The sequence below is a fragment of the Agelaius tricolor genome, unplaced genomic scaffold, assembly GCF_023055355.1.
Source record: "Agelaius tricolor isolate 1412-34295 unplaced genomic scaffold, bAgeTri1.0.p SCAF_1, whole genome shotgun sequence".
Classification (NCBI taxonomy): domain Eukaryota; kingdom Metazoa; phylum Chordata; class Aves; order Passeriformes; family Icteridae; genus Agelaius; species Agelaius tricolor.
Window position 1 is genome coordinate 47,105,733 of NW_027269261.1, and position 24,031 is coordinate 47,129,763.

At 36.5% G+C, this 24,031-nt stretch overlaps 1 protein-coding gene and 1 long non-coding RNA gene across 5 annotated transcripts in view; one reads left to right on the plus strand and one right to left on the minus strand.

Moving 5' to 3' along the window:
• Positions 1-24,031, plus strand: part of FMN2 (formin 2) — a 153,065-nt gene that overhangs the window by 60,711 nt on the left and 68,323 nt on the right. For all 4 annotated transcript variants that reach the window (XM_071432704.1, XM_071432716.1, XM_071432711.1 and 1 more), the window contains 2 exons: positions 2,491-2,578; positions 22,675-22,736. In XM_071432704.1, the coding sequence (XP_071288805.1) occupies positions 2,491-2,578; positions 22,675-22,736 (150 nt within the window). The remainder of the gene's footprint in view (positions 1-2,490; positions 2,579-22,674; positions 22,737-24,031) is intronic.
• On the minus strand, positions 397-12,107 carry LOC139592720 (uncharacterized). Its single transcript, XR_011680098.1, has 2 exons — positions 11,794-12,107; positions 397-1,066 (listed from the first exon to the last, which is right to left on the minus strand). It is a non-coding gene; the product is annotated as an uncharacterized lncRNA (long non-coding RNA).

Sequence of the window (24,031 nt, forward strand, 5' to 3'; positions counted from 1 at the left end):
CCATTAAAAAAATATTTAGAGTGATGATTCCCTATTAGAAGACTATTGCAGGTTATCCTAATTTTATCTTTCTGAATGACATTAATTTTATTTTTGAAATCCAAAAAAACCTGACTATCGTATCCTAGTTTTAAATTCCAAATAGTATATTACATGGATTTAAAAGTTACATAGGAATTTCTTGCTAATCCCTATGTAGGTGATGTGAGTAGCCATTCCTTGAATTTAGATCTTTAACCTTGTGAACATCAGTTATGATATACTTGTTTTCCAATGTTAAAATTTTTGGTTAAAGAGCAGTAATTTTTTGCTGTTGAGACATCCCACCCCAAAAGGGAAGGGAACACACAGGTGTGCAGATGCTCATGGTCAACAAGGAATGACAAAAGCCAGAAGGTTGGTAAAAGCTTACAGAGTTTTATTAGCAAATTATACACTTGTCATGGAAATTGATATATTATTCCCTCATTTCCCAGTATAAGCACACAGTGGTGGGTTCTGAATAAAGAGGTAGAGTGAGTGAGAGAAACTGGAGGGAGGGAGGGACAAAGATCACCAGTCCTTGTTCCAGTGCTGATCCAGCTATTGAGATGTCCAGAGTCCTGGAGCCATGAATAGTCAATGAAGTCCTGGAGCTTCATGGGGGTACTTATTTATAGATAAGTTTCTTGCTTTCTATGCAAATCAGTTGTCATGCACAGTTCATTCCTCTAGACATTTCTGGAAATAGATTGGAGGGCTTCGGGAGGTCTCTGGTGTCTTGATCCTCCTCTGCTGGGTTGGCTTTTGGTCAGCAATCCTTTTTCTTGACCTCATTCCTGTATGTCCAACTGTGCTTATCTCCAGGAGCCAGAACAAGGATTTCTGTCCCAGAAAATTGCTGCCCTGCCCCTGCAAGGCCCCCTTCTCCAGCCACATCCTGTTACTTCTCACAGCATGTTATTACCAAGGATCCTTGGTTGGCAGCACAGCGATCTGGCTGTTCATGTTTGAGACACAGACATTAGTCCCTTATCTTCAGGGCTTCTACAGCTGTATTTTCACTCCACTGCAGCTAGTTTGGCATCTGTGAGAAAAGGGAATAAAATATCTTCATAATCAATGGTTATTAAGATTTAAGAAGGGAAAAAATCAAATTAAACTGTTGGCCAGCCAACCACATCCTCAGAAAACCTATACTGTAAGTTCAGTGAGTTTCTCAAGTTTCCTTTCCTAAGTAGTTCCAATGGCAGAGTTCAGGGTCAGGTTTTTCCTTCTCTTCTGCTGTTCAAACATCAGTGTACAAACTTGTATCTGAAAATGTAAGTGAATCAAAGTTGGCAATGAATCAGTGAATCATATGGCAAACATCTTCTGAGTACTTTTTCGAGCTTTTAGGATGTGAATTGGATCATTACATTCTTTACTCTGGCTAACCTAATTCTACCTTTTCTAATCTCTTTTCTGTTAAATAATTTTTAAATAATTTTGCCAGTGTGGCTGTAGATGATACAGCCTCCTGGCACTACAACAGTAGCGCTATAACTTGAAAAAATAAGTATATGCTTCCTGACATGAACTAACAGTTTTAGTTATCTGTATTTTCTTTTTTCCTCCAAGTGGCTCGCAAGGGTTTTCATCAGTGTGATTAGTACAATGTAAAACTCAGCAACCTATGTAGAGTGAATATTAACGTCTTTCTTCTATGCAATGGTTGAATCCTGGCATTGAAAATTATTTCATCTAGAATCATGTCATTTTACAGATAAGAGTCCTCTTCTGGCATTACTTGTTTCTCCTAACAATGATATAAAATTTACATCAAGTTGAATTCAAAAACCTTAGAGCTCTTTGTAAGATAGTCTGTGAACTACATGCTGCTCTTATGATTGTAAAACCAACATGTATGAAAGTCTATTTTAATCACTGATTTTAACCCCCTAAAGCAAGACATTTTGATGGCTTGATTTTGTTTTTTTTCTATTTCGTAAACAAAAAAGCTTTGTGACCTTTTAAAATCCTTAAATGGATCAAAGAAAACCCCAATGTGTACGTGGTTATTTTGACTTTAAAATAAAATTCATATTGGCGCCTACTACGTCAAACATTCAAATAAAATACAAATTCTCACAGTTTTAACTTACATCAAAGATGGAAATCATTGTGTGGTTTTGGAAACCAAAGCAATTCCAAGATAGACACAGTTGGAATTTTTTTATTTGACAGTGTTTTTCATATACTTAGTAACATCAGTGTGAAGTAGAGTGTGCATTCTAATGAAGAAGGAAGACTAGGGGAACCTTTTAGGATTAAATTCAGCTAGGTTATAAAGTTACGTACACTTGTAATGGGTTTATACAGCAGAAGAAAACTTTAAGAATAATAAATTTTCTCATTTTTGGATATGTATCTAGACTACAAAGAACTATTTCTTGAATATGTTGTTAGTAATGCAAAATATCCTGTATATTATCCTGCATAATATAATAATACTTGTATTTCTTTTGGCAGGTTGTCAAGTTGTTAAGTAACAAAAGATCTCAAGCTGTTGGAATATTAATGTCTAGCCTTCATTTAGACATGAAGGACATTCAGCATGGTAAGTGAAATAACTATTGATTATTCTCAGATCACATAATTAATTATCTGGAAATGCTAAATATTTATATCTTTTGATATATAAAATAAATTGAGGCCTTTTTTACACTATTTTTTCTGAAAATAGCTTGTTCTGCATTTATATTCCCCCTTCAGCATCAGCTGTGTAAGTGGTATATAATATAGACATTTTGATTTTTGGTTTTTCTGAGGAAGAAATGATGTGTTGTTTATTTTAATTCAGATAACCTTGGGACATATCCAGAAAAGTGAATTATAGTGTTTAATTTGTTTGTTTTATAAAATAGTTTCTATATTTGGGTTAGCACAAACTGTGGTGTTCTTTCATCTGCAACAGCATTTTTTACAAAGCAAGATCTTCTAGGGGAGCGTAATACTTTTCACATTTATGCTAAGAGACAGTAGTGCAAAAAGGTGAAAAGTGGAATTGCATTTATATTCAGAGCATCCCTTATGTTTCCCAAAGGCTTTGGATAGATTTGAAGCAGATTGAATTATCCTGTGAAGTGCCAGCCTATCTATTAAATAAATGTGGTTTCAAGTATAACACAGACTTCATAAATCACAAAAACATCTTGTGAACTTTCTAGGCTACATATTTACAGCCATGCATTCAGTTTACTAGGATTTGCTTATTTTGCGAAATTATTCAGAAATAGAACAAATTTGAGATCATTCTGTCAGCTAGTGAGTAACTCGTAATCACAGTTTTAAGGTTTTATTAAACTGTTTTGATGGTTACTAGACTTCCTCAAGCTGAAGCACTTAAGATGGTAGTCATAGAGCAAGGCGCCAGTGCTGGCGCCAAGAAGTACTTGGTATTTCCAAAGCTGGCAGATGTAGTTCAGTTAAGTCATAGAGCAAAATCTGAAAACAATGATATGGTCCTTTCCTTCAGTCAAATATTCAACTTGGTTTCAGTTAATAATGAGAACCTTATGAAAAAAGGAGTCCGCCTAACATCTGTGTCTGTGGTAAAGCCAACACAAGTTCATTGAAAATTTGCTTGCTTAACATGCAACACTAACAATAACATGGCATGAATGTCAGTAGTTGAAGGGGTCAAACAATATTATTCTTAACCTTTATCCTATTACAATATTAAGCACACATGATCATCTAAGAGCTGTGTGCAGATTTTGGATATTCCTCTTTCAATAGCCGTTTTCTAAAACCAAAAGTCCTTGCAAAAGGGAATTTAATAGTTCTTCTATTCCCTTGCTGTGCAGAAGTGATTAAACAAACACAAGAAAACTTTTTTCTGGTGGGGGAATTTGTGAAAATGATTGGTGCTAGAAGTCTCTTCTTTTATTTTCTTTTTTTTAAGAACATAAAATAGGCATGGAGAAAATGTGGTGAGGAGCAGGAAATACTTGCATGGTGGGGACAAGGAAAATAGAGATATTGCCCAGAAGTATTTTTGGCATCAGTCACTCCATGCAGAGGTCTCTGAGTGATCTAACCATAGAGCCCATGCAGAAATTATAGAATCAAAACCCCAAGTATTTAGCTTTACCTTTATGTATGCAACGTTGTTAATTCTTTATTAAAAATAAGGGTTTTACATATTTTTGAGTGCTAAAACATTTAGGATTTTCTGCTGCAATTTGAACATACTAACAACAATATACTAACAAAAGCTCAAATAATGATCAAGTGCCTGCACTAACAAAAATAGTTGATGTATTTGTAACTTTATTATTTAAGTTGTATGACAATGAATACAGTAAAAAATGTGATCAGTGTTTTTTGTGCCCTAGCCCGGGGTAGGCCTTTTAGCAGTGGTCTTGAGATTTTTCCATGTTTGATGTACACTGACATAAAAATTTACACATATCTCAGTACACTACAAGCAATTGTTTTCCATAAGTAAGGAATGCACTCAAATTAAACTTTCCCCCCAACCCCCTCCTTACAATTTGTGATACCAGGTAACTTATAGCTTCTTGTAAATATTCCCTATATCAAACATAAAGCATATTTTTAGGATGCAGTGTTCACGCAAATCACAGAAAAGTTTTTTGTTTTTTGGTTTTTTTTACTGGCCTCAGAAAGGCACCCAGGAGGAGATAGAAACTTGCAGTGCTGAGTGATATTACATTTCTTGTTTTGTATGATATTTACTGTGTTGTATTTTTCTGGTGCTTTAGAAAAATTTTGAAGTTCTACATGAACAGAGGGAAAACAATTATGCTGGGTACTAATCCACCTAATAAATTCAGGATTTCAAGTTCTAAATCCGATTTTGTTTAGATGAAGACCTTAAAATAGCTTGAGACCTGGTCAAATGTAGTATTTCATGTCTTTTTAAATTTTTGTTCTTTGGTCGGTGTTTTTGGTGTGATTTCACTTGCTTTTTAAGATACAAAATACAGATGAAGTATTGTCTGAAATAATATTGTCTGCATGTCTGATCACATGTGGCATTTAACAGAAGATCTCAGTATATTGTAATACATCTTAAATAGTTTTATTTTATTGCATGGTTGTTAAGTGTCTGCTTGCAGAATTGCATTTGTCTGCTTCCAGCTTTGGAAATAGGTTTAGTAAGACAAATGCCCAGAGCCTGTCTGCTTTTAAAATATTTTTACAGTGTGGAAGGATTAGTTGTAATAATCAGAGCACATTTGTTCTGTACTCTAGTATGTCTTTCTAGTAGTGCTTCAAAGTTTGCTAGATTAATTTTTGTTGTTGTGGAGATTTTTTTAGTAGATTCTAATTCCTAACAGAACTCGCATCTATTTTATGCAGGTAAGGCTAGAACTGTAAGAAATGTTGGTCCCTTTAGTTGCAGTGCCCTTTCTCTGGTATTAGTATAAAAACGAATACTCGTGGTTTCTCTGATTTCACGCAAGGTCTTACTGATGCCTGGGTTTTTTGCAATCATCTATCAACTATGCAAAACACTTTATCCAGGCATTTTGCTTGCTTTTGTGTTTTCACTCCACCACAAATATCCTTTATCCAGTATTATGTTCCCAGTGGAAATATTGCTGTATTTGGCTGCATGATATGGCCAAAACTTGAGAAATGCCAAACAAGCACTTCTTACCTCTTTTTCCTTTATAGTTCAGATTTTCTTCCTAGAGAAAAGACTTGGGGTTTAACATTAATGTTTTTGGCAGGGGGCATTTCTTAACATTTCAGAGATGCAAAGTGTGCTCAGATTAGGGGACAAGATTCTGGTGTAACTGTATAGAGTAACCTATGATGCACACCTTATGCATTAAAATATAATTGTTAAGCCTGTGTCTGCATTTCAGGACTGTGTCTTGTAAATAAGGTATCTTTGTTCAAGCTGTCTGTCAGCACTTGAAATATAGCAACTGTTTGACATTGCAGCCATGGTGCAGATAATAAATTTGTCAGTGCCTTCCTCAATCCCCTTATTTATAAAGAAACAGTGTATCTTCCTTTGTGTTTACAACTGATAATAAGTTCAGTAAGAACAGCAAAAAGTTCTGTGTGTGTATAAAAATAGAAGGAAAAAGTTAAACTGAAGATGTCAGCCAGGAAAAAAGGTAAACTGGGTATTTTATGCACCTAAATATTAAATTTATTACACAGTGAGATTTTAATCTACTATTTATTACATGTATGGAAATTATTCCTTGGCACATGAAAATTGTCTTAGTTCTAAGCATGCCTCGTAAATGTTGAAAGTAAAAGCTTCTCAAAAATGGCATATGCAGTATCTTTGTGTTTTGAAGTTGTCTGTTATCTTTTCCAATTGATTAAGTTTCTCTCAGCAAGGTTTGTCACTCCAGGGACTGTGTTGCTACAATAATCTAAACTATTTTTCTGTAAAAGTTTGCATAGCACCTTGTGGTTGCCCTGGCTCTTTTGGAAGTAATTTGAGGATTTATGCCTCTGAGTTTTGGATGACTTTTCATTTTCTTCATTTAATAAGTCATTTTTTCCCTCTCTCTGAGACACTGGTAGTCTGCAGAATTTGATGGAACTACCTGTTCCACTCTGATATCTGCAGGGGGGAAAAGAAAGGGAAGGCCAAGACACTGTCTATTACAGGCCTCCAAAAAGAATGAACTTGGAAAAACAATTAGAAAAAGGGCAGGACGATTCACCTAACAGCTGGTAAAAACCAACCCTGTAATCTGAATTTGAGCTTATTTTACTAGAAGTTATATCTGCAGCAGAGTTTGTTCTGCTAACAGCAGTACAACTTTGAACAACAAACATATCTTCTGCCCTGAATTCAAGACAGATGTGCAGGAAGTGAACATACTTTAAATGTGAGCAAGAAAAAGAAATGTTTATTCTTCGTATTTGACTATTAGTGACAAAAGAAAAGAGAAAATCTTGGGTTTGTTTGCTTACTTGACCGCTCATGCTGACATGTAGAGATGATGAGCAAGGAGAGACTTTGTCAGAGGTTTAACTAAATGATTTCACTAGAGAAGGATGATAAAACGTCTCTTACACTGCATTATTTCAATGTTCTGAGCAGGATTATTAATGTATTGAACTATCAAGTAGTCTAGGTCCAAGAGATGCTCAAAATGGAAAGCAATCAGAAAAGAATGACTGAACATCTGGAAAATAAGACTCAGGATTAGTTTATTTCATAGAGAGTCCAGAGGTGATCTGAGTATTATTTATCCTAACAACGTGTGTGCATAAGTACAATCATTTGAAACTTATAGTGCCCATTCTTCACAAATATTTCAGTACCTTCCTAAAACATATCTTTCTGATTAAACAAGTTATGAGGACAAAACAATACATGATTGGATCAAGTTATCTGGCCACTGTTTACTAGTATAAGTAACCTGCTGCCCAAATTTGTTATTTCTGTCCATTTAAGTTATGGGGGAAAATGTTGGCTGTAGGAAGATATCCAGACCTTTTTTTCTGTTAGGTGGCAAGTCTGTATTTCTTTATTAAATTGATGATAAATAAAGTTCTTGCAATCAGTGCAGGTTAATTACAAAGTCTGAAACTTTACCTGTCACTTCAGGATTATTAGCAGAGAACTGAAATTCTTTAAATGTTTATCTTTTTTCCTAATCAAGTATTGTGCGTGCAAAAACCCAACACCTTAAAATATTATGGTTTAATCTTCCCCTCTGATAGCCTTTCCAACACCTATTTAGATTCTTCAGGGACAGACCCAAGTAAAGATTGGTTTGATTCAGCAGTTTTTTATCTAGTGTACTAGCACTTCCTCAAAACTTCACACCATAATTCTGAGTCTTATTTCTCTGCTTTTTCTTGACTTAATGCTACCATATTCATGACATTATGCCTGCTGTTAGATTGTACACTTACACATTTTATTCACTTATAATTACTTTACAAGCTCCTATTGGGGAATTATTGGGAAGAAAAATAAAGGAATATACAAAATGACTTTTATAGAATACAGGCTAGAGTTAAATTAGAGTGCCACACATATGTATTGCTGCAGATGTTTCTATTGCTTTGATGCTGTTGTTATGCCCCCGGTGCTCTGTATTGAGCAGTGATTTTGGACTCCTTTTCTGGACCCTCCTGTCAGACACAGACAATTGAGCAGTGATTTTGGACTCCTTGTCCTCCCCTCCTGTTGGGGAGGAAGGACAACAAAAGTCCTTGGGGACAGGTGGAGTTTCCAGTGGAGTTTCCAATGGATGTGACATAAATCCCTGAGCTGTGCATAAAGGTCATGAAAACCAGCCCTGAGTATTTAAAGCATGTCTCTAGTCCTCTTTCCTCTATCTTCTAAGATTTTCTGAGACTTAGTTTATAGTGACCAGAGGCCAATAAAGCAATAGCAACAGCTGTTATGGGGAAAAATACAACTTCAATTATAATTTTCTTTTAATATTTGTACTGTAAATCAAGATAATGAAGGACAGAAATATTAGTATCATCAAGAAAGGAACTGAATCTTTAATGTCATATGACATTTACACTTAAAAACAAATTTATAGAATTATAATTTTTTTTTCTATAGTACAAAATTCATTTTAAAGAACATAAGTTTAGAGTTTTAAATGAGGAAAATAAAATTGAATTTTCTTCACAATATTTGAATCAGCAAAGACTAATTACTGCCACATTGGACAGTTTGGATAATTAAAGATTTTTGTTGTTGTTAAGAACATATGACTGTAATTTAATAGAGAAGTTTTGTAAGAAAATGTAACTGCATTGTCTGTCTGTTGTTTCAGTTGAAACCATGAGTTTTTTTCTTGCAAGTCTGATCTAACTTTGAAAGTTAGAGAAAAGTTTCAGGAACATTCTTTTCTCCCAAAAGAAACAAAAAAACCCTGTACTGTTATTTCTTGTTTGTGAACTGTGTACTCACTCAGAAGAGGGATGATTACAAAATTCTTAGCATAAAAGCAACAAAATGTGTCCTGTTAGCATTAGTACCATGTAAAAATTGAGTGGCAGGAGGGAGAAAAAGAGCACGTTGTGTCACTTTTATAGCAGAAGTATTTTCCACTGGTCATACTCTTATACATTGCTGAACTACATAGAGGTTCTAGCATTATTAAAATTAAGAAATCCCTACTAATTAAGAACTTCCAATAATAAAGTTACATATTTTTTCATTACATGGAAAGGTTCAAAAGAAAAGGATGTTTTCCACAAGAGTCTGTTTGTGATTTTTCATGTTTGTTAGATTTGGATACATTTATACATACAAAAAATTTTCATTCAAAAATAATTTCCATTAATATGTATATAGCTACTAACAATTTAAATTCAAGGTAGTTTAAGTGGGGCTTTAGTATCATCACAAGAAAAGTAGGTAAAACTATTTTTTAAAATTCAGTGTACCTATAACTGTATTTTTGTGTCTTTTTTTTAAAAAATCAATTAAAACTATATATTTGGCCAAGTGGAGATCTATCAAGCTTTGTACCTGATCTCCTCTGTAGATAATCATAAAATAAAAAGCTAAGGTGAGTGGCACTGACTGCTCATTATGTAATTTTCATAGGTCTCTTATCTTATTGCAGTAGTTGGCTTCAAACTGAAAAGTTTATTTGGAACAGCTTTCATGCATGTTATCTGTTCTTTTGATTTTTTTCTTGTCACCACTCTACACTCCATGATTCTTTCTTCCCTTTGCCAAGGAGGTGACTGGCTGGCTGTGCATGCTGCTTTCAAGATCTTTGTGCACCATATGCCTGTGACAAGAGGTCACATCATCTTCTTTCAGGCTCTCTTTTTTCTGTATTGTTGCTGATAATTTGTTTGCCCTTCACTGCTGCTAATTTTTGAGCTTATGTTTTCAGGGAACTATGCAAAAAATCTGAGTGTCTTTTTGGGCCAGCAGTTGCTAATTCTGTATGCCTCACAGGACTTTTACAGTCTGGGTTCTTTTTTTCCCATCTACTTTTGCATGTATTGACACTGAATATTTGAGAGATCCTTTTATAAGTATTTGTGGTCAGCCTAAGTGGTGTTACTATCTGAGAACATTGACGCCTCACGTTCATTAAACAGCACAGAAACCTGTAGAAGCCCTAGTAAGGTTTCTTTGATGCAAATTTCTACTTTGAAATCTAATCTTTCATTTTGGTAATTGATTTTCCTTTTTTTTTTTTTTTGAGCGGGTTTTGGTTTTTTTTATTGGTTTTTTTTTTGGTCTGTTGGTGTGAGGGCTTTTAATCCAAGTAGATGTTTCCCCTTATACCACAACAGCATAATTTTTTCTGAAACCTTAGGAAAGGATAGTGAGGAGCCTTTTGCAAATTCAATATTAACCTGATCATTCTTACCTGGGCCTTTATGGACACTCCATTTAAGCAGTTCTACTTAATTTGTTGCTCGTGAGTGCCTACTGCAAATTGTGTTACCTTGCTTTCTCATTACATTGGTTTAGCTGTACGTTCTTTAAAAAAACTGTTCTTCTGTATAACACATAGGCATTTTCCAGGCATAAAAATCAGACTGACTGGTTTGTAGTTTCCAGTATCATCTGAGGAATCCTCTTAAAATTTTTATTTGTATGTTCTGAAGCTTGTTCAATTTGAGACAGTGCCCAAAACATATCACTTGAGAAGTATAGAACTTGTCTGAGAACCCCTTTGACCTTTGCTGTGGTTGCGAATCCTTACACAAATAGTTTGTTTAACCTTTTCTGATTCTCTTTCTTTTGTGCTCTTTTTACAGCCAGATTATCCGCATGCCCAGCTGTTTCCTGTCAGGCTTCATACATGTGATGTGTTTGAAAGCAGTTTTATTACTAGCTTTATGCATTTGGCAAGTTGGGTTCAGACCTTTTTGTTCTTGTCCAATTTACATTGAACTTCCAAGACTTTGCTTTTTGTTTTCCTTGGCTGATTTCCACTTTTGAAGAGTATCTTTTATTTACAGGTGTCCCCCATGCTCTTATACTTAATCATATATGTGATTTTGAGGAGTAAGAATATCGAGGTTGTGAAAAGACAAGGGAGGGAAAAGGGTGCATTTCAATTTATCAGTTGACTTTTTTTCTCTGTGGCTCTAATGAAGTGTCTTTAAGCCTTCTTCTGACCTTCAACCTTTCTTTAGCCTTTCAACTACCCTCTCATTTTAAGCTCATTTCTGGTTGTAAAATCTAAATTTATGGTGTTACTCCTAAAAATCTTATTCCCTTATCCTATGGAGAAATTTTGTTAAAGGCTGGTTTGGTGTCTCCAATTGCTTTGTATTTTATTCAGAAGTTGATCAAGCGTTACTTCTCCTTTGGTAAATCTGCCTAGCTGCTTTGAGTAATAACTCTAATGCTGAAAAATTTAGATCCAAAAGATGACTCAAGAAATATGGCTAACAGATTAAACCTTACACTAGTATGTTTGCTATGTAGCATACTGGTTTACACATAAATGGTAAAATACCATTCAGGAGTCATTATTAAGCTGCTTGGTGAGTGATCTGTAAGAGGGCACTGACTGTGTTTTTTCTGCTCAGGCGAGAACTTCCTTCATAGGGAGCGCGGTGCATCTTTTACACCCAATTGCTTTATCTTACCCGGCTCATGCTCCCTTCAGTATTCGCTGCCTCTCTTCCGCAGTGTAAACCTTTTTGGCACCATGTACAGCCTTACATTGTCAGTGTCACGCTGATTATCGTCCTTCTGTACCGCTCGGAACAGCCATTACCCGCACCAGTAAATACAAATCTTCCCTTTGCAGATGTCAGATGACTCGCACACCATTCACACAGTCTGGCCTTTCCCCGTTGAGCTCGGCTTACCTGAGCCGCCGCTCTCCTCGCCTCCCTCGCTCCTGCCCGCTCCGCGCTCCTCCCCGGGCGGGGCGGTCGCGGCCCCTCGCCCACTGCGGGCCTTTCGCCGCCTGCCCGCCCGGGCCCGGGCCCGGTCCCCGCTCCGGCAGCAGGTGGCAACAGCGGCCCACGCTGCTTCTGCCGCCGCCGGGAGCTCGGCCGCCCTTCCCGGGAGAGCCGGCCTGGCCCGGCCCGGCCCGGCCCGGCAGAGCGGAGCCGCCGCCGCAGCGCCCGGGAGGCGCCCGGGCGGGCAGGGCGCTGGAGCTGCGGCTCCACTGCCTCTCGGCACGGTCCTCACGCAGGGAATAGCTCCTCTAAACAGAGTTCCGAGTGCAAGGAAGAGAGAGGATGATTCGATGATAGTAGAGTGGTTTGTTTGCTGTGTCCCTGCCTCATCCATGATAGAGGCGGGTAAGGAAGAGTGCCGGGGAAATCATGGTTTTTTTGCTTAGTCTGAGTGCCCACTGCTCCCCATGCTGCAGTCAGTGTGTTGGTGTTCCTGTACCTGTCACTTTATGAGAGACCTGGATTTCTCCTACTCACTGCTTTCTCGTCTTTCTCTTGCTTTGTTGTTATTCACCGGCAGTGAAAGATCAGGTTAATTTCTGTTGTTCTGCTGTTTCACATGAAACTCCCCGAGCAACGGGTGTGCAGTTCTGTTTCAGTGTAATGTGTTTTCTGTTCTTAGTGAAGTCTCAATTGCTTTTGCTTCCTAGACACAAAACACAGTTCAGTGTTACTGAGCTGAAACAATATCGACTGCATCCCCTAATCTTAAAGTCAGTAGGCCAAAGCTAGTCATTATACTGTAATAAACATACATATGTGGTTCCAAATAACTTAAAGGGTTTTTTTTTTTTCTTTTAATGTATATCTTTTGGTTTTCTACATAAATGGGCATTTGGTTTTTGTTGTTATCCCAGCCTTTATTTCCTTGAATTAATACCAGCTTTTGAGAAATACTTTGGAGTGTGAAAAAAGATGGAACTTAAACCAAACACAGGCATCCGTCTGCACTCAGCTATCACAGTATTGTGATTTGAATTAGTAAAGCTGTGTCATCTGTCATGTACCTAGCCAAAAATCTTTTTGCATTATTTTCATAATCCCACCACACTTACAACGTGGTGTCACAAGATCACAAGATCATTACATCACTTTCTTAGCATCTGTAGCTCCTTAGTACTCTAACTTCAGAATATTTGGTGAAAGGCTTAACGTGGCTTAATACAATGAAATCCCTGGTGTGTTTATCCAGACATGAGAGAGGGCAGACATGTAGAATACTAGGCGACAATAATATGCTCTCTGCAGTGCCAAAAATAAAATTTTAATTTTATTTGGAGAATAAATTGAGAGTATGTAAATTTTTTTCAGCGAGATACTACCACCATTTGACAGAAGGAAAGAGAAATTTAGATTTGAGAGGAAACCTCTCAAGTGTTTTGTTTTCATAGTTATTGAATAAGAAAATTTGCATTTTGGGTAGTGACTGAAGCTGTTGCTTGTGCAGCAATTATAGGCAAAGGAGGACCTGCTTTGCATGATGGTTGAAACCCTGTATGTTTCCACACAGTGCTTCCTAATTCTGCTTGTGTGGATAGTGGTATCACACACATCTGGCTTGCTGAAACCATGAACAGCGAAAACTTGTTTCTGAATGATAATAGGTATCTTCATGGCTAAAAGAACTTGCAGTACTTTCTGTTGTAAATCATCAAACAGTAACAACATTCCATGTAGTATGTATAAAATTATTTAAGCTTGCTGATGTTACAGAAGAATGGTAGAGAATTTCAGAGAGACCTAGCAAAGGGCAGATATGCAGCTCAAGTCTAGGGTTTTAGAAAGAGCATTCTAAGCATTTGGTCTGGCTGCTAAATAAGGCAAGTTATGTAATATTGCCTGCTAATTTCTGCCTCAGGCTGATAGTCGGTATAAATATGAACATTTTAGCAGTATAAGTGATCTTGAGTTCCAGCTGAAAATCTGACCCTTCAACCTTTTGCTTTCTTTGAAGTTGCTGAAAGTTTTGCAGTTGGCTTTGGTGAGTCTAGGATTTCATAGAAATACTTTAAGTGATGGAGAAGTCATTTCCCATGAAACATTGTTCAAAAGGTTGATTTCTCCCACTTTTAGCACTTTAAATATGCTTTCCATAGTGAATTTGGCAGATTTATTTACAGATGCCCTTCATTCTTTCCTGCTTTTGGTCTGTGAAATTACAGAGCCGTCTACTTTCGGGTATCTTGTCATGCCGGTATGTAATCATGTAGCTTCTTAACTTTGTGTGAGTTAAATAGATAAAGCAATTCAATAGGAAGACAAATTCTGAGGTTATTCTGCTGTCTCCTTTGTTGGTCGTTTTGATACTGCACTGGTTCTAGCTCTAGTTCAAAACTTGCTTTAACTTCTAGCCACTCCTTGAGAATTTTAGATTAGTCATTGATCGTGATTACAGAGAGTGCAATCAAAGCAGTTCTTTGGGTGAGTTTCGGTCTGCTCAGCAAAGAGCAGCTCTCCCATTACCATTGCCACCTGGATTTCATTGAGGATTAATCACTATTTTTAATATCTTTCTTTTCAATGTTGATAAAGATATTTGCAGTAAGCTGGGAGCAGAGTCCTATGAAAGCCTAAGATACTCTCTCCTTTGTGGTAATGTTTCAAGAGCAAGTACATTTTCAGATCTATGAGCTGGACAGTTATTAGCTCATTTAGTCTTGACAAATAATATAATGTAAGTATTCCACATTGCCAACCAGCCACACCAGGAGCTCCATTAGCTATGCACTAACTATGGGTAAATTGAGAGAAAAAAAGCTAAGATCCCAAGTTAGCTGCTTACTGCAGAGAATCTATTATTTGGGAAAAAAAAGTATCTTAGGTATCTGCCCTGATAACTTTATCAAATACAGCAGTTCACTAGTGGATGGTTCCAGATAAATGTCTTCTTCTTCCTTCTCCTCCTGCATTTTGTTTAAATTTATAATTTATAATGAGCTCCCTAAAGCAAGAAATAAAAAGCATGTCTCTGTTTATTGGCTGCATTTTTCAGCATTAGAGGTGACTTTGTTTGCTGTGAGCTATTCTTATAGAAATAGATTAAGTGGGATTTGAAATTTGGATCAGCAAATTTGAATTCTGAGAAAAATTCACACTTAATTCAAAGTCTCAATTAGTTTGAAGCCTGAAGCCTCATTTGCATTCCAAATAAGTCTTACTAATTTCTTCCAGTTACACAATCACTGGTAAAATTAGACTGGTCTTAAAGCCATTGAAACCAAGATTGAAAGGCATTATAGCATGTAAGGATCTAAAAGAAAAGTTTAACACACAGAAAACCCAAATTTTATGTCACCTGAATAATGAATTTAAAGCTACAAATCATGTCTGTCTTCAGCCAGATTGATACACAATGCCAGACCTACTGCATACATGCTTTTGCAGCTGATGTATTTGTACAGTTTGTTTTTATAACATGCAGTGTAAATACAAACTGACGCATAAACATCCCCAAAATACATTCCTCAGATATCATGTTCTAGTAGTCTGCCCCCAAAAAATATATACTTGACAGGTATGACAGTCTTTCATGAATGAAATGAAAGAATGAAATGCCTGTGGCATGCTGTACTACCTTAAACAGAAAGTGAAAAAAATTTAGTACAAAGTGATACTGAAATAAAAGCCACAGGGCATTGGGGCTTTTTATAGCAATAATTATATTTTCTGTAAAAGAAATTCTTACATATAAAATATACCTTTATGCCAATATTTATTTTATATTGAAATCTTGTTCTTGAAACACTTGAAAAATACATTTAAGGGTCAGGAACTGAGTGAACAACCCCCTACTATAATCATAAAGCACAATTATATATTTTTAAACTTATTTAAATGTGTATTATATAATTAGCAGTTGTATACTATGTTAAGCCTTCAGTAGTGTTTTGGGAGTTATCATAGTAATCCTTTTCAGTTTGTAGAAAATCTTGAATCCTGCCACTCAGTCTCACTCCCCGATGAGCAGCCCCTGGCAGGTTCATTGAGACTGTTTGCTCCTCTATGCACTGTAGTTTAAAATACGCATAACCTGGTAAAATGCCAGTCTTTTCTCAACCTTCCTATATCCCACACCCATGTTTTTTTCACCTGCCAAATTCAAACAAATCTTATCTAAACAATTAAGATAAGCATTGAAGTAGTCTCTATAGTCAAATCAGCAAACCTCTCAAAGCCAGAACTGAAATACAATCTCTCTAAATTAAACAGTCTACAATGGCAATCATGTTTGTATTTAAACATTTTATTCTGAAAGGATTACAGCATTGCTCTCAGCTTTTTTTTTTTCCTGCCTAGACAAGAAGGCGACATACTGAATCAAACAAAATATATTTGTTCTCTATGAGCTGAACTTGCACACTTTTTGTAAACAAACTGTATAGGTGTATGAAGTTTGACTTCACATAATCAGTAACTGCTGTCCTTAACAAAGTAGGCACTTGTTTGAAATGTATGTAATGTAACTGTTTATATTAACTGTGTACAGCTATATAAAATCTGGTGATATATTTTGTTGTATGTGTGAATATATATTTACATGTATGTAGAAAACCTCTATTGATAAAGTTTTTATACTTGGGATACAAGTTAGGGAACAGGACAACTGTCCAGAAGTTGAATTATGTTTATAAGAGAAAAATCATGCAAAAGATTCAGTCCTTTCAATGAAGTCATCTTCTTTTGTTACTTCACATTTTGCAAAACATATTCATGCTTAATTGATTCTTATTCTGTTGCTTCCTAGAAATGCGGGTGTATGTTCTTGAAGATATTTAAAACTCTTAAGTCATTTAAAAATGGTCTGAAGCAACAGTTCAACTTAATCCATGGCTTCTGCTTGGAAATTTTGTTTACTGTTCTGGTTTCTTACGCAAGCATTAGATCAAGGTGAATTACTGCCACAGTAAAACTGTGCAAGCAGTTCGAAGTGGTGTCTTGCCTCTGATCCATGCTGTATGTACCTGTCTTGAAGCCCCAGTCTCCCTTGTGCTTTGTGCCCTTTAACATTGTCAGTATGAAAACTTTGAGTATTTCTTAATAGACAAGTATATCACAAAGGCACTAAAGGCAAGGAGGTAAGTAATAAATAATATGAAGTTATTAATTTATGGCAACTCAGTGTGGCCATACCCCACCTACCAATTTTCAGTGGGGGTGGGGGGTGGTTTGAAAGTTATGCAAATCATGTTTAAAAATTCTTTTATTTTACTTATTTTCTGAGGATCTTTACAAATTATACTTTCATGACCCTTGTGGGATTGCCACAACTTACATTAGCACAGGGACATAGGGTTTTAGCACTGTTGTGTAAACACAAAATTTATTTCAGAGCCCCATTTGGAATTTAACTTTCTGCATTGGAGATTCACATTTCTTTTACTTAAGATAAAGAAGAATCCCAAGAAAGTAGCAGTAGTTGTCAAGTTGTTGGAACTATTACGGATAAAAATATGACCTTGTAAATTTTAGATGAATTAGGTCAAAAGTGATATGGGGGAAAAGGAAAATGCTGCGGTGGAGGGAAAGGGAGGAGGGGGGCAGGATTGGGAGGTGGGGGTGGGAAGGAGGGGCCAATCAAGGGATATAAAGTTTTGAAGTCATGGGTTTTCTATGTAACCAATAAGAGACTGAAAGTTTTGCAGATTAGTTTATTTTAAAATATAAATACTAAGTATTTATGGGGTGTAAATCTGGATTTATTTTGCAAGTAGCTTGATATTACATCCAAACATAATCTTTATAGGAGCAAAAGAAGTCATTGCAGTTTGATCACCTTCTTAGGCTCTTTTGGCTCTTTTGTTGATGAGAACACTGATGCAGGTGTTTTTTCTTCTACTTCTGAATTGAGCAGTTCAGCTCTCAGTCATTCCAATGAACCTGAAATTGTCTGCATTGAAACTTTTTTCCTGGTTTGCTTGTGTTTGTATGTGTCATGTTGCTTTTTCTTCCAAAGACGCCTGTCAGAGAAGACTTCCATTCTGTATTCACAGACCAATTCTGTATGTATTCTGTATCTATTTTTCCTTGTTTGTTGATAAAAGCATAAGTTGATCGAGCTGTATATTATCTGACTTATTTCTCTTGTATCAGAGTTCTCAAATTTTTAAGGTTTTGCCAGTTTTCTAATGGTGTTGGACTTTGACCACTTTCAATTTACTGCCTGTACATTTTTCTTGAGGAAGCTATTGTTTTTAATTAACTCAGAAATAATAATTCAAGGAAGATCATTCAAAGTGACACATCGGACAAACTCACTTATGTGCCTTTTTTTTCCTTGCAAATACCCTTTTTAGACATTTTAAAATAATTTTAAGTCCTGTGAAATCTGGTTGAATGAATTTTAATGGTACCATTGTGCCTAAAAAATTACGTAGCAGTTTTGAGACTCTAATTATATAAAGCTTACTGTTTCTATATTTTTATATATTGATATAGGTTCTTAATAACAACAGAGTCAATTTTTTGTTGTAAGACTGCTTGATGCCTTTTCAGTTTTTTTCACTATTCAGCTTATAGTAATATTCCTGGGGTTTGGATTATTTCAGTGGAGTAGAAATGTCTGGGGATCAAAGTCCAGAAGAAGTACCATGGAAGCTGGAACCTCTCAGTGTCCTATAATCTTGCATGTTAGAGTCGCATGAAGGGCGTAACAGCTGAGCAACCCCCAGATGAGTGCCACACACAGAACTGTGTGGTAAGAGTACTGTGGTTAGTTGCTGCAGAAACAGGAGGTCCTTCACTCAGTGAAGAAGAATAGATCTGCCTTGTTATTTTGCTGTACTGACCATCTGTTTCTGCCCTTTGTCAGAGAAGTTGTGAAGTCTTGCGGGAACTCCTGGTGTTCTTCTGGAGAAAGAGAGCAGATGTGAGAGTGAGGAGGCAAAGATGGGCAGGAGGAAAAAAGGAGTGGCCTCTTGAAGCAATACTGCTTGGTTTTTGGAGAGTCACGGAGAAGTCAATCGAGGTGGAAATCAGCAGGAAGGAGTTGGATGGGTGGTTTGCTTGTTTGTATCCCTGAAGGATGGATCTGAGTAGGGCAATACAGGTTCAGACATGGTTTTTATTCAGCTACTGCTTCTTTATGAGGACTTAAACTGTAATCTGTTATCAGTCAAGTAGGATTTGGAAAATGCTTAGTCAGGTTTTTTGGGACACAGCAGTGCTTCCAGGAGGTTTCAAGAAGGAGACAATTTTAGATGGAGTCCAGAGACAGAAAAGCTTAGGAAGCATACTTGAAAAGGCCAGAGAAGTGGAGTGTAATTTGAAACCTGCCCTGAGAAAAGGGAAGGCTAAGACTAAGAATTAGACTGAATACCAATTTTCTGGAAATCATCCATATGTGATTGTGCTAATGAGAGTTTTATGACACAAATTTGGATCCGAAGGGTCTGGCTTATAACACTTTTTTTTTTTTTCTTTCTGAAATTCTACTCAGTGGGAAACTGAATTTTGGCCTTTTCATTTTAAAAGGAAATTCCAAAGCTTTGGACTTTGAACAAAATAAGGTTTCCAAAGACTGGGTAGCTGTAAGAAGTTCTCTTTTTTCTAACAGCTTATGTGAGTGGTACTATTGGTGGATTTAGATTCATAGCCATAGGGAAATGTAGGTTAGCTGTTTCTGCATTGTCTATTGGCTTTGGTTTAGGTGGCAGCTGGTAGATCATGTGCTCCTAGATATATGAATATCAACAGCAGTGATCTGTCTAACAAAGCAAAAAGTACAGCAACTTCCTTTTATGGTCTTCCTGACAATACACTGGGCATCCTACAGCTTCCTGCTGATGGTGTTTTCTCATACATTTCCTCTTCAGAATTATATTTGCTGGCAAGAAGTTTGATCTTCTTGTCGGCTTCGTTACTGTCTTGCCCTGAAGACTTGAGGGTTCTGATAATTTATTGTTTGGTTTATTTTTTGTATTTTGCTTTGTTGTTGGTTTATTTTGGGGTGGGGTTTTTTTTGTTGTTTTTGGTTTTTTAAAATTGTGTCTCTGTTTTGTCTTCTGTGTATATGGAAGCCAATAGATATTCTTCACTTTCATAGTAGTCAAGGCCAGGAAATTTCAATGTCAGCTTTGAAACATGAAAAAATTACTTTCTAAACCAATGACATGGGTGAGAATATCTACCGTCTGCAAGACTAATACAAACCCTTCTCCAGTTGTTTGCATCAAAGTATACTGGAGCTACAGCATGGCTAAAAATATTTTCATATGAGGAAATTAATCTTTGGGTGCATTTCATCATTCTATTGCCACCACATATGGAATCCTTTGGTTAGATGTTTGTGTAGTCATGCTGATTGTAGGGGTCATGTTTAACTAGTAAGCTGGGCTACATAAGGAGACATCATTGTTTTTTTCAGTTCAAATTGCCTAGATAATGGAATTAAATACGTAATTGTTCTGATTTATTTTGTCATCTATTATGTTCTGTATGGCAATGATGCAGGTTTGCCTAAGAAAGGAAGCTCATATCCTCACTCCTCAGAGCATACCTAAGGTGTACATGGAAAAATCCTAGTGAGATGTTGGAGTGCTACTTATGAACATATACAGGTTTAGATGAAACATACAGAAATATATTTCTCTTTGGAGGCAGAGACTTGAAGGATATATCCTAGGATCTAACTTCTCCATGTCCTTGTCTCAGACTGATTCGTTTTAAGCAGCTCCCTGAAGTGTGTACACTCTTCTGCATACCTGTTTTGTTGAAAGTACACAGACCTGGCACCATTATGTTTGCCAGGCGTTCTCTTATCTCCTGCAAGCATTCAAACAAAAGTGTTCTATTGCTCCCTGAGTAATCTGTGGGTGATCTTAACATTGAGCAAAAGTCAGGGCAGGAACTTACGTTGAATTTCTTAGCTCAGGAGCGAACAGTCTCCGGAAGGAAAGGGGGGTGGAGTAGGGAGAAGACAGCCACAACTCCAAATAAATAGTTTAAGGGTTGCAAGTGTGTCCATATACGAAAACATTGCATAAGCATAAAAGTGCTGAAATGTTAGATAGTATAAACTGAGTTTCACAATATATCCTGGCTTTAATAAAGCTGTTTCTGTATAGGCTTTGATGTTAGTGTTTTCTTAAAGTAGATCTCTCAAACCTATCTCGACCCAGTTTCTATTTGCGTGCTAATTTTAGTGTCCAGTTCTACAAGGCAAATTTGGCACATTTTGAGGCATACAGATAGTCTTATTGAGCAACAGGGGTTATTAAATATAATGTATAATACCATGCCCTGTGTAGAGGGCATCTTTAAGTCTCTGTTGCAACAATTATTACACTTGGATGAGGGAGGGAAGTTTAAAAATACCCCAAATAATTAGCAGCAGATTTTTGCATGTGCCCCCTACCCCAAAAGAAAACAAGAATCATGTTGCTTCCTGAACTGTTAACTGTTACATAGGCTGCTACATTGCTTTCTGGTAAGGGAAAAATAGAAAAAAAAAACCGCACATTATTTCTGAAAAAGAATTTTAAAATTATTTTTGGTTTAATCCTAAAAGTTAGCTTTGTGCTCTGCTTAGAGATACAGTGTGACCTGCTTAGTTTAATGAAGGTCAACACTTTTTTGTTTATAATTTTCTTAAACTGCAACTAAAACTATATCTCAAGCCTGGAAAGGGGAAACATGATAAGTCCCAGACTAAGAGTGCTATCTCTAGATGGCAATCAGAAACACATGAGCTTGAATTATATTCTGTAGTCTTTAAGTGTATACAGAATTTCTCTGTGACTATTAAGGACATGGATTTATGGGACAAAAATTAACTTGTTGCTGGGTCTCTAGCTCTGATCAATGTTGCAATTTCTAGGTTAATCTCACTTAGGGAATTATTCAGCTTATTGTGCAAGTGCACATACACACACCACACACACAAACACAAAAATATGTGTGCCATCATATATATTCTAATGCAATATTCTAAATTTCAAGATATAGATGAGGAAAACTGGATTTATATAGCTTTTAAATGAATGGTCACTGTGCTTGCAAAACTATGTAAGAGGAATACTGAAAAGCACCTTTTGAAAAATAAATCTTTGTATTAGCTGAGAACAATTTTTCAATAGTTAGCGCAAATATTTCCTGTGCCTTGTGAAATGTTTCTATAACAAGTGGGGAGTAAGGGTTCCATTTCTAAATGAGTGTACCTCTTAATGATTTTTTTTTTAATCCAAGTTAGGTAGATAGAAATCACTGTATTTGAGCTGTTCCACTGGGGTTTTTTGATGCTGAAAAAAATACAGTATGTGTGTGGCACCAGAATTGGTTGGGAACAGGAAAGGCATATTTTGTATCTATACTAAATGTGTCGGCTTAGTGCATAGAAGACTTGACCCTTGTCAGGTGTTTTGAAGTTAACTGGCTGACTTATGGATTAATGAGTTTAAGACTGAAGTCAACCAGCGACAGGAATGAGCTTTGTTGTGTGAGTGTGTGTGTGGCTGTGGTGCAGATTTACAAATTTTTATAATGCTTTCAGCTGGACCATGAAAGTCTGATGTAAAGCTTATCTCTGATCTCTGACTATGGCCATACTTGTGGGATCATGTTTATGTGTATGGGGGGAGGGAGATGAATTCTTTAACACTTGACACCTGGCTCTGCCAGGTTTCTAGCTATACTATACTGCACTATTCAAGGCATTAATAAAGTTAAAACCTTAAGCTGTATGACCAGTAGGTCATAAAAAACTGTTGCTGAGTATTGTGACCAGCTTTCTTTCACAGCTGGATTATCATCCTGAACAACTAACTCTTTTTTCTTTTCTCGTTTTCATAGCTGTTGTGAACTTGGACAACTCTGTGGTTGATCTAGAGACACTGCAAGCCCTGTATGAGAATGTGAGTAATCAGAGGAAGTCCATAAAATGTAGGAATACTGTGTCTCCATGTGAAGGTATTTTTACTTGGCATCAGTAATATTCAGAAAGCTTGTAGAAGTCCTGTTTTGAAGTGACGTTATTTTCCCCAAAAGCAATGAGTACCAAGTATTTTAATTGCATTATTTCCATTGTGTGTTTTATGAAGTGCATGTATGTCTACATAAGTAACACGATCAACTTGTAAATGACTAAACAGATGTTAATTTTGCTCCTTTTTTTTGCTTCTTGGGTGTGGAAGTCTTTGATCAATAGAACCAAACCTTACACTCCACACCTTTGAATTCACTTTGTAATTTCACTAATATAAAAATCCCGCTCAACTAAAAAAAGTTTTGATAACAGAAATTATTCTCTTTATGGAACTGGAGCATTTAATTATTGTTGTTTCAGGGATTGCTCTAAAATAGTTTTAATTCTTTGAAAGGAAAAGAATTTCTCTAAGGTGGTGTATTAAAAAGTAGTATAAACTTCCAGGGGCTTCATAAATGTCTGGTGGTAATAATCCGAGAGATTTAACCTTTAGGTATGTAAAGTCGGGGATTCAGAATATGCTCAAGCATGTTCTAAAACTTGACAAAGCCTGTAAAGTAAAAAATTCAAAATGTTGTATCTTAGAAGCGTGTTTCTGCCTTCAGCTGAGGCCAGTGAGCATTGCCCCTGTCTGTGAGTGCAGTGCCTGGATATGTGGGGGTCTGGCTAGGTATCTCTTGAAAGAGTGAGGAGGCTTTCCCTTTGCCCTCCAAAGAACTTCGAAATATGAGATGTAAAGCTGTGAGCCACAGAATGGCATTGAAGGCCAGTGTATGTTATTGTACTTGATCCTTAATTTCCCTCGTGGTTTTGAGAATGTTAATTAATTTTACACCTTTCAGATATTTGGTTTTTAGAATTTAGCTTTTAGTCACCTGCTTTGGAATGATTTGATGGTTTATGAAGTCCCTCTAAATAATGCACTTTGACATGCCAAAAGAGAGATAGTAAGCTCTAGTCCGCTTTACAGAAAAACTGAGGAGCTAAATAAAACAGGAAGAAACCAAAAGTCTGACAAGAGCTAGAAAGAACTTTTGCTATTCATTCGTGAAGAACTAGGTTAACCAACACTGCCCAGAAAGATAATGGTCAAAAGAAAAACCTCTTCTAACACCATTCCAAATCTCTATGAACTCTTTGCTTCTTTGCTCCACAAAATTTTTGTTTTGGCCTATGGTATTTTATTTTAAATTACTTTTAATCTGCTTCCTTACACAGTTCATG